At 43.7% G+C, this 24,477-nt stretch overlaps 1 protein-coding gene across 2 annotated transcripts in view; it reads left to right on the forward strand.

The window, feature by feature from the left end:
* Nucleotides 1-442: 442 nt before the first annotated feature.
* Nucleotides 443-24,477, forward strand: part of sned1 (sushi, nidogen and EGF-like domains 1) — a 167,787-nt gene continuing 143,752 nt past the window's right edge. The window contains exon 1 of one of the 2 annotated variants that reach the window (XM_043701804.2): nt 443-911. In XM_043701804.2, the coding sequence (XP_043557739.2) occupies nt 597-911 (315 nt within the window). In that variant the 5' untranslated portion in view covers nt 443-596. The remainder of the gene's footprint in view (nt 912-24,477) is intronic. The other variant, XM_043701803.2, reaches the window with a different exon arrangement.

Genomic DNA, 24,477 nt, shown 5'->3' on the forward strand with positions numbered 1-24,477 from the left:
TAAATGCAGTTAATAGTTATATTTAAATAATGCTTGGGTTATTTACTCTGTATCTAGCCTGCGCGGATCTAGGAGTTATCTCAGGCCATTCCAGAGGTCTGTAATCCATGCAGTACCTGACCTGTGAGCTCTTGACGGAGATGTTTCAGAAGGAGAGCTTTACTCGACATATAACGTGTGCTGGGAGCTGTGGACCAAACAATGTAGGCGAAGCTTTGTTTTCGGAGCACTATCGATCTGACAGAAACCAGTGAAACTGCTGACTTACATTGGAAGTGGGGGGTATTTTGGAGCACATTTTCCCTCTCTGGACTGAACTATTCAGCGAAGGTGTCTGAGTGAAAAGCAAGTTTGCAACTTTAAGAAAGTTTTCTGCTCCTTTTTCTCTCTCTCTCTCTCTGGGGGAACAGAATCGACGATGTTCAGGCTGGGGTGGCGGCGATTGGACAGCTGAGCGGCAGCCCCCTCATTCGGATTGGAGGTTGGGTTGCCAATTGGGCTGGAGGTCGGTTTCATTGGGTGAAATTGCCCTGGAGGTGGGTTTTCCCTACCACCCTCCATCCCCCCTCCCCAGCCATCCCTCCCCGGTATTGTAGATGCCGGGACCCCCTCAGTGCAACACAGACGTACATACACACACACACACACAGAGACAAACCCTCCAGGTGACACGGGCTGCCCATTGCCGGGGACCGTGCGGGATGGAGCTGCGGCTCGCAGCGCTGCTGGCGGCCGGGGTTGTGCTGGGGCTACTGGAAGGGATCTCCGGCTTGGTGCCGCTGAGCGACTTCTACCCGTTCGGGCTGGAGCACGGGGACTCGGTCAATGCCAAAGTGGATGACGGAGGCTCGGGGCTGGTGGAGATCTCTCTCGGCTTCCCTTTCTTCGGGGATGAGCACTCCGGGCTTTACGTGAGTCACAGTCCGTGTGCATGTTTCGCGACCAAAACCCATTACCCCAACCCCCCCCCCCCCCCCCCTCCCAGAACAAACCCCTCTCCCTCCCAACTCAATGGGATGCTCATCCTGATTCTCACCAGTCCGAATTGTCAACCATCCAGGGAGATATGTCCCATCAAAAGCCCACTGGCCCTCTCCAATGTCCCCCTCCCCACACCCATAGAAGCTGCACTGTCCATTTGCCCCACTCTTCAACCCCAATTATTTGGTCCATTCACTGCCCCTTTGAGCGCCAGTCCACTGCACCCATTGTTTTACTATTCTCTGCACACTCTACCTGCCTCTCGCTGCCCCTTGGGTGTGTGTCAGGCAATGCATGTGCTCCAGCATTAATTCGGTGTCCCATCCAGTGCTACACACTGAACGATTTGCTTGCCAGATGATAGCATTCTATATATACTGGGCACTGTATCTGCTCCATTGTTAGACAATGGTTACCCTTCCTACCTCTATAAATTGGGCTTTTAACCTTCACATTGTATACACAGTGCATTCTACCTACCCAGTATTATACACCAGACACTCTGCAAAGCATTATACATTGTGTGCTCTGGTTATTCAGTCTTGTATACTTAGTCCTCCACTGACTCAATATACACTGGGCAATCTACCTGTCTATTATTTCCTCCTAGGTTCTCTTGAGTGCCCGTTATGATGCATTGGAAACTTAGGCAATTCTTATCAACTTTGAACTCTGCCTACTTGTTTTTAAATAAAGGGCTCTCAGCTCCTCGTCATTGTACACTGAGATTTGTCAATTAATATATAGTTTTTGGACAGTTTCCTTTTGCTTTGTGATATGCTCAATGCCACTCATTGTTATATACTGTCACCCACCTGCCTATAATTTTACTCTGGGTTTTCTGCTGTTCATTGTTTCCCTGTGTGTCACCCCTTACCTCAGTATCTCACTATCTCCTGAGTCAGTGTTGTGTGCCAGGATTACACTATGCTGTACTCTACACTTGCAGTATAAGTATTCAATTCACAAACCACTCACCAGATTCTGTAGGTGCCAACGTTAACCCCTGGGTTGGAAGGGTACTGGCAAGGAACAGGCAAGTGAATTAATGGAATGTGGCTTTACAGAGTGATAACTGTATAATCACCTGGCTGAAAGGAAATGATTATAGAATGGTAATAATGTACTGCTAGTTTCAAGAATGACAATAACTTGAATTTATATAACTCCTCTAACATAGGTAAATGCCTCAAAGTACTTAATTCAAGCATTATCAATGCAGTTTTATTTTTATCACCGAACGAGTTAACCAAAATGACCCTGCTCAAAGAAGGTAGGTGTCATAAAGCATCTTAAAAGGGATGAGACAGGTAAGGTCCAGAAACCACACTCACTAAACAGGGAGTGATTAAAATCCAGGCTGCACAAGGTGCCAGAATTGAAGGAGCACTGAGGTTGAAAGATTTGCAAAGCTGGAGGACCGCAGAGATGGGGGCGAGACAAAGCGAGAGGGTGAGTTGAAAGAAAATTTGAGGATTTTAAAGTTGAGCATTGTCAGACCAGAAGCCATTGCACGTTAGCAAGCACAGGGCTGATAAGTGAACTTGGTGCACATTAGGATATAAGTAGCAGAGGTTTGGATACGTACTGGTTCACATTGAGTGGAAAATGGGGGCCAGAAAAGTATTACGATAGACATGCCTAATGGTAAGACATGGCTGAGTGTTGTAGGAGCAATTGAGCTGCAGCAGGTTAGACTGGATGATTTTAAAGTGGTAGAAGTAGGTGGTGTTGGCGATGGGACAGATATGTAATTGCAAGCTCTACTTGAGGACAAGCACCAACACCAATGGTCTTGTCTTAGTTTTAAATTGTTGCCAAGAGAAGGAATGAAAATGGTTAGAACTGAAGACAGTGGCTTCAGTCTGTCCAGTATTTCATTGGAGAAAATTCCTGTTAATCCAATACTGGTCAAAAGGGTGACAAATCAGTGACAGTGGACAGATCGTGGAAGGTGAGATCTCCAGCATGTATGTGTAACCTGATGTTGTGCTTTTCATTAATGCCACTGAGGGGCACTGTTTAGTTACAAAATCAGAAAGCTGAAAACATTCGGAATAAATGGGTCATTCTCAGGCTGGCAGGTTGCAACTAATGAGGTACTGCAAAGATCAGTGCTTGTGACCCCAAACGTTTATATTTTATATTGATGATTTGGATTTTTTTTATTGGGTGGGGGAGCATAAATGTGATATTTCCAATATAGAAACAGAAAAATGTATGACCGTCGTCAGAATTTCATGACTTCTGAAGAATAGTGATATTGGACTCTGTTAACTCTGTTTCCCTCTCCACAGATGCTGCCACACCTGCTGAGTTTCTTCAGCACTTTGTTTTTATTTCAGATTTTCAGCATCTGCAGTATTTGGCTTTTGCATAATATTTTCAAGTTTGCTGAAATCACAAAACTTGGCAAGAATTGAAGTGGTAAGAAGATAGAAAGAGACTACTAGGGGATTTAGACAGATTGTGTGAATGGGCAAGAATGTGGCAGATGATGGTAAGGAAAAATGTGCAGTTATCCACTTTGGTAGGAGAAACAGGAATGCAGAGTTTTTTTTATGAAAAAGGTGAGAGTTCTATGTGCATAAAAACCTTGGTGTCTTGTTTCTCAAATCAATGGAAGTTAACATACGGGTGTAACAAATGATTAGGAAAACAAATGATTTTCAGGCATTTATTGCAAGAGGGTTTGAGTACAGCACAGAGATGTCTGACTGCACTTGTATAGAACCTTGGTTAGATTGCAGCTAGAATATAATATACAGCTTGTTTCCACATCTAAGGAATAATAAATTTGCATTAAGGAAGCGCATCAGATGGTCACTAGATTAATCATAGAGTCACAGAGGGGTACAGCACGGAAACGGACCCTTCGGTCCAACTCGTCCATGCCGACCAGATATCCCAGCCCAATCTTGTCCCACCTGCCAGCAACCAGTCCAACTCTCTCCAACCCTTCCTATTCATATACCCATTCAGATGCCTTTTAAATGTTGCAAATGTACTAGCCCCCACCACTTCCTCTGGCAGCTCATTCCATACACGTACCACCCTCTGCGTGAAAAAGTTGCCCCTTAGGACTCTTTTAAATCTTTCCCCTCTCATCCAAAACCTATGCCCTCTAGTTCTGGACTTCCCACACCCCAGGGAAGACACTTTGTCTATTTATCCTATCCATGCCCCTCATGATTTTATAAACCTCCATAAGGTCACCCCTCAGCTTCCAGGGAAAACAGTCCTATCCTATTCAACCTCTCACTATACTCAAATCCTCCAACCCTGGCAACATCCTTGTAAATCTTTTTCTGAACCCTTTCTAGTTTCACAACATCTTTCCGATAGGAAGACTAGAAATGCACTCAGTATTCCAAAAGTGGCCTAACCAATGTCTTGTATAGGACCTCCCTACTCCTCTACTCAATACTCTGACCAATAAAAGAAAGCATACCAAACGCTGCCTTCACTATCCTATTCAAAGTTTGTGAGAAGATTTGTAGCTCGGGTGCTCGTTGTTGTGGTTGTGTTCGCCAAGCTGGGAATTTGTGTTGCAGACGTTTCGTCCCCTGTCTAGGTGACATCCTCAGTGCTTGGGACCCTCCTGTGAAGCGCTTCTGTGATCTTTCCTCCGCCATTTATCTACCTCCAGCTCTACTTTCAAGGAGCTATGAACCTGCACTCCAAGGTCTCTTTGTTCAGCAACACTCCCTAGGACCTTACCATTAAGTGTATAAGTCCTGCTAAGATTTGCTTTCCCAAAATGCAGCACCTAACATTTATCTAAATTAAACTCTATCTGCCACTCCTCAGCCCAATGGCTCATCTAATCAAGATCCCATTGTAATCCAAGGTAACCCTCTTCGCTCTCCACTACACCTCCAATTTTGGTGTCATCTGCAAACTTACTAACTATATCTCTTATGCTCACATCCAAATCATTTATACAAATGATAAAAACTAGTGGACCCAGCACCAATCCTTGTGGCACACCATTGGTCACAGGCCTCCAGTCTGTAAAGCAATCCTCCACCACCACCCTGTCTTCTACCTTTGAGCCAGTTCTGTATCCAAATGGCTAAATCTCGCTGTATTCCATGAGATCAAACCTTACTGAAGTCCATATAGATCACATCTACTGCTCTTCCCCCATCAATCCTCTTTGTTACTCCTTCAAAACCTGAAATAGCAGATATTGTCACACGAGGAGAGATTGAGCATATTGGACACGTGTTGTTCGGACTGCAGAAGAATGAGAGGTGATGAAAATGTGCAGTTATCCACTTTGGTAGGAGAAACAGGAATGCAGAGTTTTTTTTATGAAAAAGGTGAGAGTTCTATGTGCATAAAAACCTTGGTGTCTTGTTTCTCAAATCAATGGAAGTTAACATACGGGTGTAACAAATGATTAGGAAAACAAATGATTTTCAGGCATTTATTGCAAGAGGGTTTGAGTACAGCACAGAGATGTCTGACTGCACTTGTATAGAACCTTGGTTAGATTGCAGCTAGAATATAATATACAGCTTGTTTCCACATCTAAGGAATAATAAATTTGCATTAAGGAAGCGCATCAGATGGTCACTAGATTAATCATAGAGTCACAGAGGGGTACAGCACGGAAACGGACCCTTCGGTCCAACTCGTCCATGCCGACCAGATATCCCAGCCCAATCTTGTCCCACCTGCCAGCAACCAGTCCAACTCTCTCCAACCCTTCCTATTCATATACCCATTCAGATGCCTTTTAAATGTTGCAAATGTACTAGCCCCCACCACTTCCTCTGGCAGCTCATTCCATACACGTACCACCCTCTGCGTGAAAAAGTTGCCCCTTAGGACTCTTTTAAATCTTTCCCCTCTCATCCAAAACCTATGCCCTCTAGTTCTGGACTTCCCACACCCCAGGGAAGACACTTTGTCTATTTATCCTATCCATGCCCCTCATGATTTTATAAACCTCCATAAGGTCACCCCTCAGCTTCCAGGGAAAACAGTCCTATCCTATTCAACCTCTCACTATACTCAAATCCTCCAACCCTGGCAACATCCTTGTAAATCTTTTTCTGAACCCTTTCTAGTTTCACAACATCTTTCCGATAGGAAGACTAGAAATGCACTCAGTATTCCAAAAGTGGCCTAACCAATGTCTTGTATAGGACCTCCCTACTCCTCTACTCAATACTCTGACCAATAAAAGAAAGCATACCAAACGCTGCCTTCACTATCCTATTCAAAGTTTGTGAGAAGATTTGTAGCTCGGGTGCTCGTTGTTGTGGTTGTGTTCGCCAAGCTGGGAATTTGTGTTGCAGACGTTTCGTCCCCTGTCTAGGTGACATCCTCAGTGCTTGGGACCCTCCTGTGAAGCGCTTCTGTGATCTTTCCTCCGCCATTTATCTACCTCCAGCTCTACTTTCAAGGAGCTATGAACCTGCACTCCAAGGTCTCTTTGTTCAGCAACACTCCCTAGGACCTTACCATTAAGTGTATAAGTCCTGCTAAGATTTGCTTTCCCAAAATGCAGCACCTAACATTTATCTAAATTAAACTCTATCTGCCACTCCTCAGCCCAATGGCTCATCTAATCAAGATCCCATTGTAATCCAAGGTAACCCTCTTCGCTCTCCACTACACCTCCAATTTTGGTGTCATCTGCAAACTTACTAACTATATCTCTTATGCTCACATCCAAATCATTTATACAAATGATAAAAACTAGTGGACCCAGCACCAATCCTTGTGGCACACCATTGGTCACAGGCCTCCAGTCTGTAAAGCAATCCTCCACCACCACCCTGTCTTCTACCTTTGAGCCAGTTCTGTATCCAAATGGCTAAATCTCGCTGTATTCCATGAGATCAAACCTTACTGAAGTCCATATAGATCACATCTACTGCTCTTCCCCCATCAATCCTCTTTGTTACTCCTTCAAAACCTGAAATAGCAGATATTGTCACACGAGGAGAGATTGAGCATATTGGACACGTGTTGTTCGGACTGCAGAAGAATGAGAGGTGATCTCATTAAAGTTTACAAAATTCTTACATTTGGAATTGTGCCAAGAAGGAATTTCTTCATCCAGAGGGTGGTGAATCTTTGAAATTATTTGCACCTAGGGAGGCTCAGACATTGAGCCTATTCAAGACAGAGATCAATAAATTTTTAGATAGTAAAGGATAGGGTAGATAGTGCAGGAAAATAGCGCAGATGTGGAAGATTAGCCATGATATCTTGAAAGACAGAACAGGCTCCTGGGGCAAATGGCATACCTCTGCTCCTATTTCTTATGTTGCTGAGGAGATGGATCATTACAGAATGCATTTTTCATATGTGTCCCCTGATAGTACGCAAGCACAAGTGACACCTCTCCATCAGTGACTTGGTGTAATTTGATTGTTGGCTCATGACACAGAAACCTCTCTATGGTTCCTGATGAGAGCTGGGGAATGGTTTTCCAAACTCTGGCAATTGATGAAGTACGATAATGATTTGAGACAACATTTCCTGCCACGTGCACCCATTGGTGCAATGCTATGCTGGAGGCAGTGCCACACATGCTCGAGGTGCTCTGACAGTGGTCAATGGTGCTTCTGGGCACTACTAGCTTGATCTACCTCATATTGACAGATAGAATATGCACTAATGGCCTCCCAGTTGACCAGACTGGGAGATTAAACAGCTGCGGTGGCCAGTTTTGTCACATATTCTCCAAACTGTTTCTCATGGCTGATCTGGTTATGGTCTCAACCCCATTTTCCTGTCTGCCCCAGTAAGCCTTGACCCACCTTCCCTCCTTGCCAATCCAAACTCTGCCTTGAATAAATTAATTGACCCGGCCTCTAATGCATTCTGGGGAAGCCAGTCTCTCTCACCTCTGACAGAAAAAAAATTCTTCTTGTGTCTGTCTTTAAAGAGGAGACCTCTGATTCTTAAACTCAGGGCATTAGTTTTAGTCTCTAAGCAAGAGTCCATGGTCATGTGATCAGCAACTTGCAGGACATGCTGCATAGTGAATGGGGAAATAATTCCAGAGGCCAGTATCCCATCACAAAGTCACTCTTTATTTGCAAATGGAAAGTCCTTGGCACTGGTCCTCAGAGCCAGCTCTCAGTAAACACACCCAGACACTTTGAGTGGGCATCCACAATGACTAAGAAAATTGAGGCCATGAAAAGACCTGTGTAGTCGACATGTAGCTGAGTCCAGAGTTTACCTGGCCCTTCCCACAAATGTGGGGGAGCAACTGGCAATGATGTTTGACCTTGTTGACAGTCTGGGCACTGACTCACCAACGCAGCTTTGTCTGCGTCCAGTCCTGGCCACCAGACATATCTTCTCGCCAACACCTTCATTTGGGAAACTGGTGGTGTATCTGCCATGGGAGGTGGCTTCATGTATCTGCATTCACTACTTAGCCTCCTGGACAGTGTTCCAACTTGTAATTATGTGCATCTAGTGTTAGAGCGCACCACTGAAGTTGGCCTGAAGCAATGGGTGGCAGTGCCTTGTCCCTTTTAGTTAAAAATCACACAACACCAGGCTATAGTCCAACAGGTTTAATTGGAAGCACAAAGCGATGCTCCTTCATCAGGTGGTTGTGGAGCAGAATCAAGGCTAGTGTTGCTTCCAATTAAACCTGTTGGACTATAACCTGGTGTTGTGTGATTTTTAACTTTGTATACCCCAGTCCAACACATGCATCTCCAAATCAGGTTTGTTTGGAATCACTAGCTTTCGAAGCACTGCTTCTTCGAGTGGTTGTGGAGCAGAATCATATGACACAGACTTTAGAGCAACAGGATTGCAGTGTCATGGAATGTAATATTAAACGAATTTAGCTGAAGTCTTTCATCTTTTAGAATGACCGTGTAAGGTTCAGTTCCTTCATATGTAAATCCCAGAGCTTTTTTTAAAAGTTACATTCTCAAGGTAGCTTTAACAAAAGGTGTCATCTCAGCTCAAATAATGCATTGAAGGTGTGAAGTTAAAGTCTGTCTGTGTCTTAATGTTAGGTCAGATTGATTCTCTTTCTAAACTGGGAGTGACAGAATCTCACGTGGATTTTGCAGTTTTTGAGCAAAACAACATTTAACTCTGCAAGTACAAATTCACCCCACAAATTATATGTGCATGTGTGCAGGGGAGACTGAGTGAGTGTGTGCATGTGGGGGTGTGAGTGTCTGTGAGTGTGACTGTGTGTGTCTGTGTGTGAGCGTAATGGGGTATAGGTGAGAGGGGGAGTGAGTGGGGGTGTTGATGTGTGTGAGCATGTGAGAGAGGGTTTATGTGAGTGTGTGGGTCTGAAGGTGTGTGTGTGTGTGAATGTATAGTTAGTGGGGTCACCAGTAGTGTGACATGAACCCAAGGTCCCAGTTTAGTCCATCCCTATGGGTACCAAACTTGGCTATCAGCCTCTGCTCGGCCATTTGCATTGTTGTCTGTCCTGAAGTCCACCTTGGAAGATGGTCACCCGAAAGTCCGAGGTTGAATGTCCCAGACAGCCAATTTGCATCTGTAAAAGGTATTGGCGAAACTTCCTGACCCCCAAACCTTGCTTCTCTATCTGGGCATATTTACGCTCTGCGTTAACCAAAGTCCTGGGTGCTTACACTATTGGGTGTTCCTCTCCATTGGCGACCTATGAGCTAATGCTACCCTGATGCCATATGGGAAGGCATCGTTTGTCAATACTAGATCTCGCTTAGGATGATAGTGTGCCAACACCTTAGTGAATGATAGCTGTTACTTTACTTTGCTGAAGGATATGATTTGGCTATGTAACCATTTCCAAGGCTGATCCTTTTTTAGGAGTTGATGCAAAAGTGTCAGGATGGAGGCCAGGTTATGTATGAACCTGCCCAAGAAAAGACCTAAGCTCCAGTACAGACAAGGGAGCTGGGGCACCTTTGATCGTCCTCACTTTATCGTGCAATTGCTTCTTGGTCAACATGCAAGCTGGCCTTGGTTTCTTTGCTAGTCCCTCGCTCTTCCTGAAAAACCTCCAGGTATAAAAGTAGGACTTCACTCAGGCAGCCATTTTCTAATGGAAAAATGTTGAGCCAATCTAAGTGAACCTTTCTCAACTAATTTCACCCCATTAGGCTTAGGCCTGAGCCTTTTACTACATTCAGTGGGAACTGAACCAGCTGCTTCTCATAAGAGACCAGATCCGAAACCATACCTTTAATCTGTAAAGTTTCCCTGGTATAGGGTCTCAGTTTATCCAAAGTCTTGTGCAAACGTAAGAGTTGGAGATCAGAGCAAATTTTGTTAAAGACTGATTTTGTGATCAGTGAAACAGCCATTCCATTCTTGACCTCCAATAGAACTGGGTGACCATTTAATCAGATATTTATTCTGATTGGTTCTGATTTGAATGTTGCTCAGTAATTTAACTGTTCCAAACCAGATGTAGGTGGACTTTGCAGGGTGTGCACTTTTCTGTGGGATACCAGCCTATGAGTTCTTACTCTTTTGCTGTCCTGAGTTGCATACTAGCAGCAACTACAATGGCTTGCCAGCCTGGGTCCTGAAGAAAATTTAGTGAGGTTTGTCTTTGTTTTAGGGTTTTGCTGTGGACTAACTTAGAGTCCCACTGATCAGGCTATATCCTAAGTGAAGCTATGCAATTGTCTTCAGTAAAGTGGTGTTCCTCAAGCTGAATTGGACTGGTGAAGGTGTCCACTTCCATCGGAATACTCTGCAACTCAAATGCTCCACTTGCTGCATTTTCCAATGATAAAGCCAGTTGTCATGCCTGTTTGAAGTCCAGTAGGGCTTCAGCTAGTAAGCACTTTTGCATGGTTACATAATTAATCCCACATACCAAATGTTCTCTCAGCATCTCAGTAATGGTTAAACCAAAGTCACATGCGTCTGTCAGTCATCTTAATCTGGTCAAAAATATTGTGAAGGTTTGTAGCTCAGGTTGAGGTTTAGGGTGTAGGTTTGCTCGCTGAGCTGTAGGTTTGATATCCACACGTTTCATTACCTGGCTAGGTAACATCATCAGTGGCGACCTTCAAGTGAAGCAAAGCTGTTGTCTCCTGCTTTCTATTTATATATTTGTCCTGGATGGGGTTCCTGGGGGTTGTGGTGATGTCATTTCCTGTTTGTTTTCTGAGGGGTTGATAGATAGTATCTAGATCTATATGTTTGTTTATGGCATTGTGGTTGGAGTGTCACGCCTCTAGGAATTCTCTGGCATGTCTTTGCTTAGCCTGTCCCAGGATAGATATGTTGTCCCAGTTGAATTGGTGGGTTTTTTCCCTCCGTGTGTAGGGCTACGAGAGAGAGAGGGTCGTGTCTTTTTGTGGCTAGCTGGTGTTCGTGTATCCTGGTGGCTAAATTTCTTCCTGTTTGTCCTACATAGTGCTTATGGCAGTCCTTGCATGGAATTTTGTAGATGACATTAGTTTTGTCCATGGGTTGTACTGGGTCTTTTAAGTTTGTTAGTTTTTGTTTGAGTGTGTTGGTGGGTTTGTGTGTTACTAGGATTCCGAGGGGTCTTAGTAGTCTGGCTGTCATTTCTGAAACTTCTTTGATGTATGATAAGGTGGCTAGGGTTTCTGGCTGTGTTTGGTCTGCTTGTCGTGGTTTGTTCTTGAGGAATCTGCGGACTGTATTTTTTGCGTATCTGTTTTTCTTGAATACGTTGTATAGGTGGTTCTCCTCTGTTTTCTGAAGTTCGTCTGTGCTGCAGTGTGTGGTGGCTCGTTGGAATAGTGTTCTGATACAGCTTCGTTTGTGTGTGTTGGGATGGTTGCTGGTGTAGTTAAGTATTTGGTCAGTGTTTGTCGGTTTTCTGTATACGCAGGTCTGTAGTTCTCCATTGTCCTTTCTTTCGACTGTGACGTCCAGGAATGCGAGTTTGTTGTCGGTTTCTTCCTCCTTGGTGAACTTTATGCCTGTGAGGGTGTTGTTGATGATGTTAAATGTCTCTTCTATCTTGTTTCGTTTTGTGATGACAAAGGTGTCATATACGTAGCGGACCCAGATTTTTGGTTTGATGGTTGGTAGGGCTGTTTGTTCTAATCTTTGCATTACCGCTTCTGCTATGAGCCCTGATAATCCTCAAAAAATACAGTCCGCAGATTCCTCAAGAACAAACCACGACAAGCAGACCAAACACAGCCAGAAACCCTAACCACCTTATCATTCATCAAAGAAGTTTCAGAAATGGCAGCCAGACTATTAAGACCTCTCGGAATCCTAGTAGCACACAAACCCACCAACACTCTCAAACAAAAACTAACAAACTTAAAAGAGCCAGTATAACCCATGGACAAAACCAACGTCGTCTACAAAATTCCATGCAAGGACTGCCATAAGCACTACGTAGGACAAACAGGAAGAAATTTAGCCACCAGGATACACGAACACCAGCTCGCGACAAAAAGACACGACCCTCTCTCCCTCGTTGCCCTACACACGGAGGAAAAAAACCACCATTTCGACTGGGACAACATATCTATCCTGGGACAGGCTAAGCAAAAACATGCCAGAGAATTCCTAGAGGCGTGACACTCCAACCACAACGCCATAAACAAACACATAGATCTAGATACCATCTATCAACCCTTCAGAAAATAAACAGGAAATGACATCACCACAAACGCCAGGAACCCCATCCAGGACAAAGATATAAATAGAAAGCAGGAGACAACAGCTTTGCTTCATTTGGAGGTCACCACTGATGATGTTACCTAGCCAGGTAATGAAACGTGTGGATATCAAACCTACAGCTCAGCGAGCAGACCCACACCCCTGGTCAAAAATTCTGATACAGATTCCCCTGGTTCTCGAATTGCTGAGTAAAAACGATAGCATCTCAAAATTAGAACAGGTTTGGGTTTGTAATATTACTTAACTAAATCCATCAACTCTTGAAAGATTTTAGTATTTGGTGCCTCAGGGCAGGTTGGGTTCATATTAACTGCAAACACTGTCAGGAGAATTACTCGTTACTTTTCAGCTGCCCCAATATCATTTACCCAGAAAAAAATAATGCATTCTTTCCACATACTGGGCCCAGTCTTAGACAGCAGGATCAAACAAGTCAAGCTTCCTAAATAGTTCCTGAAGAAGGGCTAATGCCCGAAACGTCGATTCTCCTGTTCCCTAGATGCTGCCTGACCTGCTGCGCTTCTCCAGCAACACATTTCCATCTCTGATCTCCAGCATCTGCAGACCTCATTTTCTCTTCCTAAATAGTGGCATGACGCCAGAAATGCTGACCTCAACTCAAAGACAACAGTTGCAAGCGAGTTTCTGAAGGACCATGCTTTACTCTCATCACCTCTGAAATAACTCTGCAGAGGCCAGTATCCCACCCACCAAGTCACCCTTTATTTATACTTGGAGAGTATTTGACGCTGATCCAACTTCCTCAGTGCCAACTCTGAGTGAACACAGCTTCCAACACGCCCGTTTATTCTTTTTTTTAGGGGAGGACGCCCGTTTATATCTGTCAGCCAGGGCTCCCTGATTGGACCAGACTAACAGCCCCAATCAGGGAACTCATAGTCTATGAAGTCCACCCAGCTAACTCATTACAATCTGTGCAGATGGGTTAAGGTGGGAGTTGAGAAGAGTCACCAGGAAGAATATGCTGTCACCCTCAAAGCCCTCAGCAATGCCAGGTGCAACAGTCTGCAAAAGTGAGGGGTGACCTTGTTGAAACATATGAGATTCTTAGGAGCCTTGATAGGGTAGATGCAAAGAGGTTGTTGCCCTTTGTGGGTGGCTCCCGGGCCAGAGGTCACAATCTCAGAGTAACGGCTCACTATGTCAGATTGAAATGAGAAGGATTTTTTTTCTCTTGGGGGTTGCGAATGTGTGGAATTCTTTAATGTATTGGCCTCTTGACGATGAGTCATTAAGCATACTCAAGGCTGACAGAGACAGATTTTTACTCAGTAAGGGAATCAAGGGTCATGGGGAAAAGGCAGGAAAGTGGAGTTGAGGTTTATGAGACCAGCCATGATTTAATTGAATACTGGAGCAGATGTGATGAACCTGATGCCTACTTCTGCCCTGATAACTTGTTACAGATGCCTTCCTTGTTGCAGAGGGGTCATGAAATGCAGGCTTCCTTTCCACATACCAGTTTTACTCTGCTCACTGCTGCTTTCTCCTGGGTGATTCAGGCTAGGCAATAGCTGTCATAGCTAGTAACACCCAGGTCCCGTCAGAGGTTCTCATTTTAAACCTATCGGGTTCCACTTTGTCCTCCAAGTGTTGCACTATGTTTGGGCCATGTGCCCCTCACAGCTAAATCGTTGGAAGTGTGTGAAAACATCAAGTAGGTGTGAAGCTGGCTTCATTAGAATAGATATCTGCATGCAGATGTGCATAATTAGAATAATTAATCACCTGGGCTTGAGTCCTGATGGTTAGGGGTGGCTGATGGGTTTTGGACATTGCTGATTTGATTGGCAGATGTCATGTGAAGATACATTCTTCGCATGTATACATGGATACATCCCTTAACTAATTGTGTGAGGTGAGTAAACTTCTTCCAGTGCTGCTGCTAGGCTCTTGGGGCCAGATTCCAGGTTCTGACATTACTGCCACCAGCTCATAGTCCCTCCAGAAGGTGTTCCCAGTGAGCCTCACCGTCTCCATGGGAATACAGCCTCTCTCCTCTGCCCCTAAGGCCACTAGTGCTTTCTCTGTGAACACACTCTCTCTCCCCGGTGCTCCAAGTACAAGTAACCAGCAGCAGCTACCTTCCATCGAATGCAGTTCCCCTTTAAGAAGGGGCTGACTGTTGTTAAGACAGGCCGAGCTGGCTGGACCAGCTGAGAGGCCCTTATTGAATGCCCTGGCTTCCAGCACCGTGGGCACTTTTTCAGCCAAGCTATTATCATTTTAACTTGGAGGCAGTGCAAGGTTTCGGTGCAGCACTGGACCGGCCTGAGCAGATCACCAGCTGTGAACCCTGCACTTGAATTGAGACCTTGACAAGTTCTTATCCCAGAGTGTATGCAGTGTGCAGTCAAGCTTTCATGAAAACACAAAATCACTTCATATTTCCTCAACAATCTGGACCTTGGCCCTACTTTCACTGGTGGTGTAATTCTATTTATTTAATTGAAACATAACCTCATCTGGGGCGGGGCTTTAATATCAGCTGCTGCTGCATTGGAGTGAGAGGTGGGGAGCTGTGTAGTGAGCTGTATTCATCAGCAGGAGAATGCTTGCCAGTGAGGTGTGAGATATACTTGGCTCATTGTGTGTGGGCACCTGTTTTAAGGGGATGTTTATAATGGTAACACTCACAGAAGTGAAAGAAAGAAGCATGTGGATGGGGAGAAGAGACTTTGTGAGACGGTGGGGGACAGGAAGAATAAGAGGGATGGCTGGAAAGGGGAAGGGATCGTTTTAGAAGGGGAAAGACATTAAAAGAGTGAGGGGTGCTGGTGAGGAAGGGAGTAAATAGGGAAAGGAGATTTGTTTCATCAATTGCCCCACCAAATAAACTATGATTATTGCTCGTAACCCTGGCGAGCTCTGCTCCAGGATTGAGTGTTCACCCCGTGCCCAAATAGGAACTTGAACCTACTCATCAGTTATTCTGTCTGCATAGTAAACACAGGCAGAGATTTTTAGATTTAGATTTATTGTCACATGGATATAAAAGTGTGTTTATATGGTGAAAAGTGTGTTGTCGCGTGTTATACGCAGTGTCGTTATGCTCGGGCACCATTTTGAAACACAGAAGGTAATGCAAGATTTTACTGCCATTGAGTTCATCTTTCTCTCTCCTCTTTGTTCCTCCTCTGGTCGCTTCTTGACATCGGCCAGAGTCTGTGAAACAGGCTCCTGGGTGTCTCTCTCGGGCTCTGGGGTCTCGGTTATGGGCCTCCGCTTCCACTACTCCCACAACCACCGCGCTCGAGCTGGAGCTGTGGGCCTGGGTATGAGCGGGTTCTATACCTCCTGTTCCCCATCCAACGCTTCTCCAGACACTACCGGAGGGTTCATCAGGGCCCTCTGCCGACCTTTTCACCAACACCTCCGCTCCTTCAGGCCGCCGGGCCTAGCCGCGGACCTGGAGCCTCGGCCCAGCCTGTGAGCCCAGGCTGGGGTGTCAGCCCAGGATCTGCTCCTCACTCGTCGAGAGACTCTGGGCTAGGGTGGAGCCGTGTCCGACTTGTCCTGCCGGAGACCACCTCCTTCACCTGCCACTCTCCAGGTCTTAAAGAAACGAAAAAGAAGGAGAAAACAAAGAAAAAGAGCAAAAATGAAAAGAACAAAATAGAGAAAGAAAGCAGACTAGAGCGGATGAGCCCCAGAGGAGAAAGTGAGGACTGCAGATGCTGGAGATCAGAGCTGAAAATGTGTTGCTGGAAAAGCGCTTTTCCAGCAACACAGTTTCAGCAGATGAGCCCCAGGCTCAGTCCTGCTACTTTGCTGCCATTTTGACTTGGTAGAGAGAGAGGATGCGAAACATAGCTGTTCTTCCACAGGTTCTGTTTCCTGGTACAAGCAGCTAGCTCTGCTGCTGGTGACAGAATCTTTCTGTTCATTTTGCTGGAGAAACACCTTCCAGCAACAAGGAGGACTTCATGGAAATGCTATCATGGGTTGGAAATTGGCCTTCAGCTGAGCGAAGTGGATGATGAGAAATCAGCCTCATCTTGCAGCCCTGGCCTGATTTTCCTTTTATATTTGAATGTGAGCATCTGCCAATTTGCATGCGGGAAACTTTTTATTAACTGGCACTCATGGGACCGGGAGTGTGCTGTTTGACCAAATATTCTGGATAATCAAGTATAGCCACAGTAAACCCTGACCAAGTGAAGCTTCAGGACAGTCCTGAAATAATCTATGTAAAAACATCAGCACGCTTCCTAAAGTCAATGTAAAAATGCACACTAACTAATAGAAATGTAACACAGAGGATATACACATCACTGGGCATACTTTATTTACAGCATAAATACTGAGACATCATGGTATTTGAGGTTTCATAATTTTTGCCGATTTATCAAGAGTGCCAGTTAAAACAAAGTTTGCTCTACTTCCCAAGGTGGCCTTTATGCTCCCATTAATCCTGATATCTCTATCATTAGCAGAGATCTCCCTGCATTAGCTACCTTTACGCATCTAGAGCTTATGCTATTATGTACACAAGTGAGTGGGACAAGTAAAGAGAGTACTTTATTTACTGATAGTAAAACTCTTTGAAACATCCTGCAGATGTGAAAAGGACAAGATAAATGCAAATCTGTCCTTCTACTGACTTATAGTGATGTCATCTATAATCTGATCTTCGCTCTGCAGTCCTGCCAAGTCCAATCGAGAACAATGGTGGACAATTCAACAACTCACTGGAGGAGAAGGCTCCACAAATATCCCCATCCTCAATGATGGAAAGACAGCCTTTATTACAGCCTTTAGCCCGTGCCTATATTTTCTTTTTCTATAGTATAACAACCAGAATGGTACATGGTATTCTGCATGTCATCAAACTGACTTCCAAAATGAGGTTGAGGTAACTCATTTTTTCAATATTATCCCAAAAAGCTTCTGTACTGAGTTTGTTTTAATTACAGCCATAATAGCCCACATCATTACTTCGAGTGGTTTGTGTATTCTCAGTCTGTTTTCTCCTCCACCCCATTTAGAAACCTTTTTTCCACATTGTATAGAACCTCCTTAGTTTTATTACCTCATATTTATCTATGCTGAAATGAATTTGCTATTTGTGTGCAAGTATTTTGTAATTTGTTGCAGTTTCCTCAGTGTTGACTATCCCTCCCAATTTGGTATCATTCAGGAGTTTCAAAATTGTATTTCCATTCCAAAGTCAAAATCATCGAGAGAAATTGTCAACAATAGTGGTCCCACTGCTGATCCTTGTGGATTCCCATCTTTTGTCACTCTAAAATACCTGCCTTTCATTCTAATTTTTTTCTCAGCAACCAACTAATGATCAATCCATTCTTCCACTTGTTCCCTGACTCCACATACTTTGATCTTATTGATTACTAGAATATATGGGACCTTAGCAAGAATTCTTGTTGGAAATCTAGGTAGATGTTATCTGCTAAATTGCCATTGTTTGTGACCTCTGCAAATAATTCAATAAGGTTGGTCAAACAAGACTTACACTTTTGAAAACCGTGTTGACCATTAATTATTCTATGTGTTTTTGTATTAGTTATCTACCCGTTCTGGCACTATATCTTTTCCGAAAGACTTATTAGGTACATGTAATAATACCTCTGATATAACTTGCCCAAATTATTTTAAAATGAGCAGATGTAATCTATCTGGATGAGTAGTCATACCCTACTTAAGTTTTCTTTATTATTTCTCTTTTTATTTTTATTTTAAACGTACTTATGTGATTTTTAATATCCTCTGATATTATGTCCAGCTGATTTGTCTCCTGGTAAATTCTTAAATGAAATAATGATTTAATATTTCTGCTACTTTGCTATCAATTTCTGCAGCATTACCCTGCCTGTCATTTAATGGTCCTCACCCCAATCCATCCTTTTGTTTTTACTGATATACCTATAGCTATTTTATTGTTTTGTTTTACATTCCTTCCAAGTCCTCTTTGTATTTCGAAAAAAAAATGTCTAACTCTGCTTCCTAATCTCTTGGTATTCTTCAATGTTGTACCATCCCCTGAAGCATATTTATCAATGTATCCTTTTCTTTGCTCTGAGTTTTTCTCTTGTACCTTTATTCATAACATGGTTTCTCATTATTACTTAATTTCTTCCTATTGCTGTTCTATATCCATGACTGACGATATTGTTGTCCATTTTGTTTTCCCTCTGAAAATAAACTTTTCTCCAAAGTAACACCATTTTTTGTAATTCTGATATTCATATTAATTATTGCATCGATAGCATTATTTTATGCCACTGTTGTCTAGATCTTCCCCTGCTTCTATTCTCTTCTCTGCTCTGATTCATTTGATCCTACAATGAATCCTCCCCTGTTGTGATTAGATTAGATTACTTAGTGTGGAAACAGGCCCGTCAGCCCAACAAGTCCACCCCGACCCTCCGAACAGCAACACACCCAGACCCATTCCCCTACATTTACCCCTTCACCTAACACTACGGGCAATTTAGCATGGTCAATTCATCTAACCTGCACATTTTTGGACTGTGGGAGGAAACCGGAGCACCCGGAGGAAACCCACGTCAGGCACCGGGAGAATGTGCAAACTCCACATAGACAGTCGCCTGAGGTGGGAATTGAACCCGGGTCTCTGGCTGTGAGGCAGCAGTGATTCTTTCCTACTGGATTAGAAAGAAGTCCTCTACCCATTTTAGGAACTCTTCCTTTGTCCCGTTTATCAGTCACCTCTGGCCAAATAATTCCAACGGTATTGAAAACTGTCCATAAGAAGTGTCTATTTGTTATCAGCCTTCCTGATTTTAGTCAATTCTTACTGCTCTGTAAAGTAATGTGATTGACCATTAATTATCATTTTCTCTCAGTCCATTACTATTTTAGTGTGCTTTTCTTTCAACTTCATGATATCTCTAATACATGCAGCTGCCCCAACTTCAGCTTTCCCCTCTCTAATTTTATTAAGTTTGTTAAACTTTGCCATGTTCAATTGCCAGTCTTGCTCTTAGAGTGGCTCTGTCTTAATAAACCCTACCCTAGCTATGAATTATTATTCCCCCCATTCCTGCTTTATTGAGGGTACTGTGTGCATTGCTATGTGAATGGATTAACTCATTTTTAACAAGGGGAGATGATGGCCTGGTGGTTTATCACTGCATTGGTAATTCAGAGACCCAGATTCCAATCACACCATGGCAGATGGTGGAATTTGATTTCAATAAAAATAAGTCCAGAGAGTCTAATGATGACCAGAAATCTATCGTTGATCGTTGGAAAAACCCACCTGCTTCACTAATGTCCTTTTGGGAAGAAAACGATCATCCTGACCTGGTCTGGACTACATGTGACTCCAAACCACGTAATGTAGTTAACTGCCTTAACTGCCCTCTGAGGTGGGTGATAAATGCTGGTCTAGCCAGCGATGCCCTCATCCCATGAATGAATTTTAAAAAAAGAAGCTCTTACTTTATTTTAGCTATCTTTTTAACCTGTTTGCTCTTCAATTCCATTTATTCCACAGCTGTTTATGGCCTACCTTAGTCCAAAGATTTCCTTTCTTGTTTTCTTGACATTGAAAATTGTTTCATTTCTTCCCCATTTTCCCTCCCCTGCCACATTACTTGTTCAAAACATTTCCATTTACTAGCACTGCTCTGTAACAGGTTAAGGTGGAGCCCATACCATTGGTAACATTAATTTCTCTCACAAAAGGTCATCCAGAACTCTGCTGCTTATCTCCTAACCCAAACCAAGTCCTATTGCCTAATGTCTCAGCGCTCACTAATCTGCATTGGTTTCCAGTTCAGCAATGTCTCAATGTTAAAGTACCTGGCCACGTTTTTAAATTCATCATTACCCATGGTCCCTCCCTTTATCTGTAATCAATCCCTACTGCTATCCGACCTGTGCTCCTCCAACAATGGTTCTTGGACATTCCCCAGTTTAATCGCTCCAGCATTAGAGACCATGCCTGGAGCTGGAATCCCATTTCTAAACCACTTCCCTTTCCTTCTTTAAGATGCACCTTAAAACCTACTTAAACAAGCTGTTGGGAATCAACCTTAATATATTTGTAATGTGATTTGATGTCAGATTTCATTTGATAACTGTTCTGTGAAGGATCTTGCAAATTTGATGATGTTAACAGTGTTATACAAATGCAAAAGTTGTTGTTGTTGTTGTTTTGTACTGGTGCCAGTGACCTCCCTCAGACAAGCCTTTATCCAGGTAATCACAGCCTGCTCTGTCCATTTCTAGGCCAGTTTGCAGATGGGTTTGGGTGGCATTCCAGACTTGTACCGTTGAGGTCCATCATATTTCATTTACTCCCAGAACCCTTGTCCTCCTCCGTGTTCCTCTGCATATTGTGTGCTCCAACCTGTTTGTAACAACTAGATTTGCCATCTTTTTTACCAAATTCTTGCCTGGCCACCTCATGACATACAGTATCTTGACATGGTTCGGCAATGCACCCTTCATGATTCTTGGTTGTGAAAGATGCTATCTCTTCCCCTCATTATAAAATTCTCTATCACTACACGTTTGTATTCTGCTGTTCCCCCTTTGACCAGAAGACATTGTCTCGGAAGAAGAGGGAAGCCATTTAGGGCTAAGATAAGGAGGATTTTCTTCAATGCTATAACCATTGCAATTCTCTACCTCAAAGAGAGGTGGAAGCTCACGCATTTAATGTGTTTAAGATGGAGATTGACAGATTTATAGATGCTATCAAAAGGGTGTAGGGATAGGACAGGATAAGCCATTGAAATAGATGATCAGCCATGACCTAGAATGATGGAGAAGATTGAAGGGCTGAGTGGCCTACTCCAGTTCCTATGTTCCTCGCACTTGTCTTGTCTTCAAGTGTATCTGTTGCACAGTTTTGGACAGTTCTTCAAACTTTCCTAGCTCCCCCTCTACCTGTCTGTATGGAGTCAAACTCTCCCCTTCCTAATCTGGTACTTTGCTCTGGGTTGTAACTGTGTTCTGGATAATATTCCTTTTGCTTTACATTTTGGAGTGTCTCTTACACTCACTCCAATTCAATGACTCTAAGCCAGAGTGACACAAGGCAAGATACTCTTGGTGCCAATATGTGAAGCTGGGAATTCTCACTCTCCACAAACTCCAAAATGCTCCAGTCCCAATACATCATCTGGCTTGCCACATCAAATCTTTCTTTATTTACTTGTTTTGTGTCAATCTGAATTAAAAGAATAGTCAGCTTTGGATAATAGTGCTTCCTGTTTATTCACCTGCTTGACTCATCCTCAAAGTGCTGCCTCTACACTTTCAGGTGTGTCTCTTTTTCACATTTCCCCTCTCATCACTCTAAGTTTTACATTAGTTAATTAATTATTGTGACTGTTTATTTGTAACTAAATTTTAACAAAAACTGGGCATTGTAAATTAAGCAGTTTGTGTAATTGTGCGGCTAAGGTGTGACTTTGTGCTTTTTCTTTGGGTTTCAGTCACTGCTGAGAGAGACTGCCAATGAGGTCTCTTTGGACTGTTCAAGATCCCGTCGTTTTTCACTGCCGTGAATGGTCTTTTTAAACTGCTGCTTTTTCAGGAGAAGGCTATGTCTTCATTCTCCTACAGTGTTGTGTAGCTCATGTGTGATACAGGGACTGGTTGCGTATACACTTATGGCATAAAGGGTGGATTGATGTCACTGAGCCAGAGACATCTTTTTGAGTGACATGACAGAATGGGGTGCATGGGGAGGGAGTATTGGAATGTGGTTGCTTCTGCTTAAATAAAGATTGAGTTCTCCCAAGTTCTCTGCAAGCTACACTATGTATTCTTGGAGACCCTGGAAAGTAATGATATCCCTATTCGAACTGAATGAGGGTATCTGTTAACAAAGGCCGAAGGCCTCTGAATGGGACATCATGATATTGGACCTTACCCTTGTCCACAGTTAATCAGTTTGTACTCATGAAGAGAGCCACAGCTGGTTTATTTGAAACTAATTTCTTCTCAGCAATACACTGAATGATGCAATTGTAACCATGTGCTGGTGAAGCAATGAACAGGGAGAGAGCAGAGCTGAACATGTGGCTGCAGGGATGATGCAGGAGGAAGGGTTTTGGATTCTTGGATAATTGGAGCTCTTTCTGGGAAAGGTGGGACCTCTACAAACAGGGTGGTCTTCACCTGAACCAGAGGGGTACCAATATCCTGGGAGGACAATTTGCTAATGCTCTTCAAGGGGGGTTTAAACTAATAAAGCAGGGGGATGGCAACCTGAATTGTAGTTCAGGTTGAGGGTAGTGAGGTCAGGGATAGGTTTACAACGTCACGAGAGGACACCAGCAGTCAGATGTTGGTTTGAAATGTGTGAACGTAATGCCGGGAGCATCCGGAATAAGGTGGGTGAAATTGCAGCTTGGGTTGGTATCTGGGATTTCGATGTTGTGGCTATTTCAGAGATATGACTAGAGGAGGGACGGGAATGGTTGTTGCAGATTCCAGGATTTAGATGTCTCAATAAGAACAGAAGATGGTAAAAGAGGGGTGGGGGGTGGCATTGTTAAGCAAGGGTAATATTACAACAGCTGAGAGAACGTTTGAGGGTTCATCCGCTGAGGTTAGAAACAGAAAAGGAGAAGTCACCCTGTTGGGAGTTTTCTATAGGCCTCTGAATTGTTCCAGGGATGTAGAGGAAAGGACAGCAAACATGATTCTCAATAGGAGCAAGAGTAACAGAGTAGTTGTTACAGGGGACTTTAACTTCCCCAATATTGACTGGGAATATTATAGTTCAACAAATTTAGATGGGTCAGTTTTTTTAATGGAGGAGGGTTTTCTGACACAGTATGGTGACAGACCAACAAGGGAAGATGCCATTTTGGATTTGGTTCTGGGAATGAACCTGGCCAGGTGTTAGATTTGGAGGTAGGTGAGCAATTTGATGATAGTGACCATAATTCGGTTACATTTACAATAGTAATAGGCAGGGATAGGTATATACTGCAGGGAAAGAGGTATAACTGGGGGGAAAGGCAATTATGATGCGATTAAGCAAGATGAAGGATGCATAGGATGGGGAAGGAAACTGCAGAGGATGAACACACTTGAAATGTGGAGCTTATTCATGGAACAGCTACTGCAGATCCTTGACGTGTATATACCTATCAGATAGGGAGGTAGTTGTCGAGAGAGGGAGCCTTCCTAAAGAAGTCAAGATTAGAATGGTGCTAGAAAAGCACAGCAAGTCAGGCAGCATCAGGGAGCAGGAAAATCAACATTTCGGGCAGGAGCCGTTCATCAGAAATCGATGATTATTGCCTGAAACATCGATTTTCCTGCTCCTTGGATGCTGCCTGACCTGCTGTCCTTTTCCAGCACCACTCTAACTTTGACTCTGACCTCCAGCATCTGCAGTGCTCACTTTCGCCTTACTGAAGAAGTTGAGTTTCGGAGCCACGAGGTCATGCTTCAACTGTACAAGACACTGGTAAGGCCGCACCTGGAGTATTGCATGCAGTTCTGGTCACCGCATTATAGGAAGGATGTGGAAGCTTTGGAAAGGGTTCAGAGGAGATTTACTAGGATGTTACCTGGTATGGAAGGAAGGTCTTACGAGGAAAGGCTGAGGGAACTGAGGCCATTTTCGTTGGAGAGAAGAAGGTTGAGAGGTGACTTAATTGAGATATACAAGATAATCAGAGGGTTATTTAGGGTGGACAGTGAGAGCCTTTTTCCTCGAATGGTGAAGGCCAACACAAGGGGACATAGCTTTAAATTGAGGGGTGATAGATTTATGACAGATATTCGGGGTAGTTTCTTCACTCAGAGAGTAATAGTGGCGTGGAACGGCCTTCCTGCAACGTAGTAGACTCACCGACATTAAGGACATTTAAATGGGCATTGGACATACATATGGAT

The sequence above is a fragment of the Chiloscyllium plagiosum genome, unplaced genomic scaffold, assembly GCF_037043375.1.
Source record: "Chiloscyllium plagiosum isolate Xiang-an unplaced genomic scaffold, Cpla_swu_hap1 HiC_scaffold_13, whole genome shotgun sequence".
NCBI lineage: Eukaryota > Metazoa > Chordata > Chondrichthyes > Orectolobiformes > Hemiscylliidae > Chiloscyllium > Chiloscyllium plagiosum.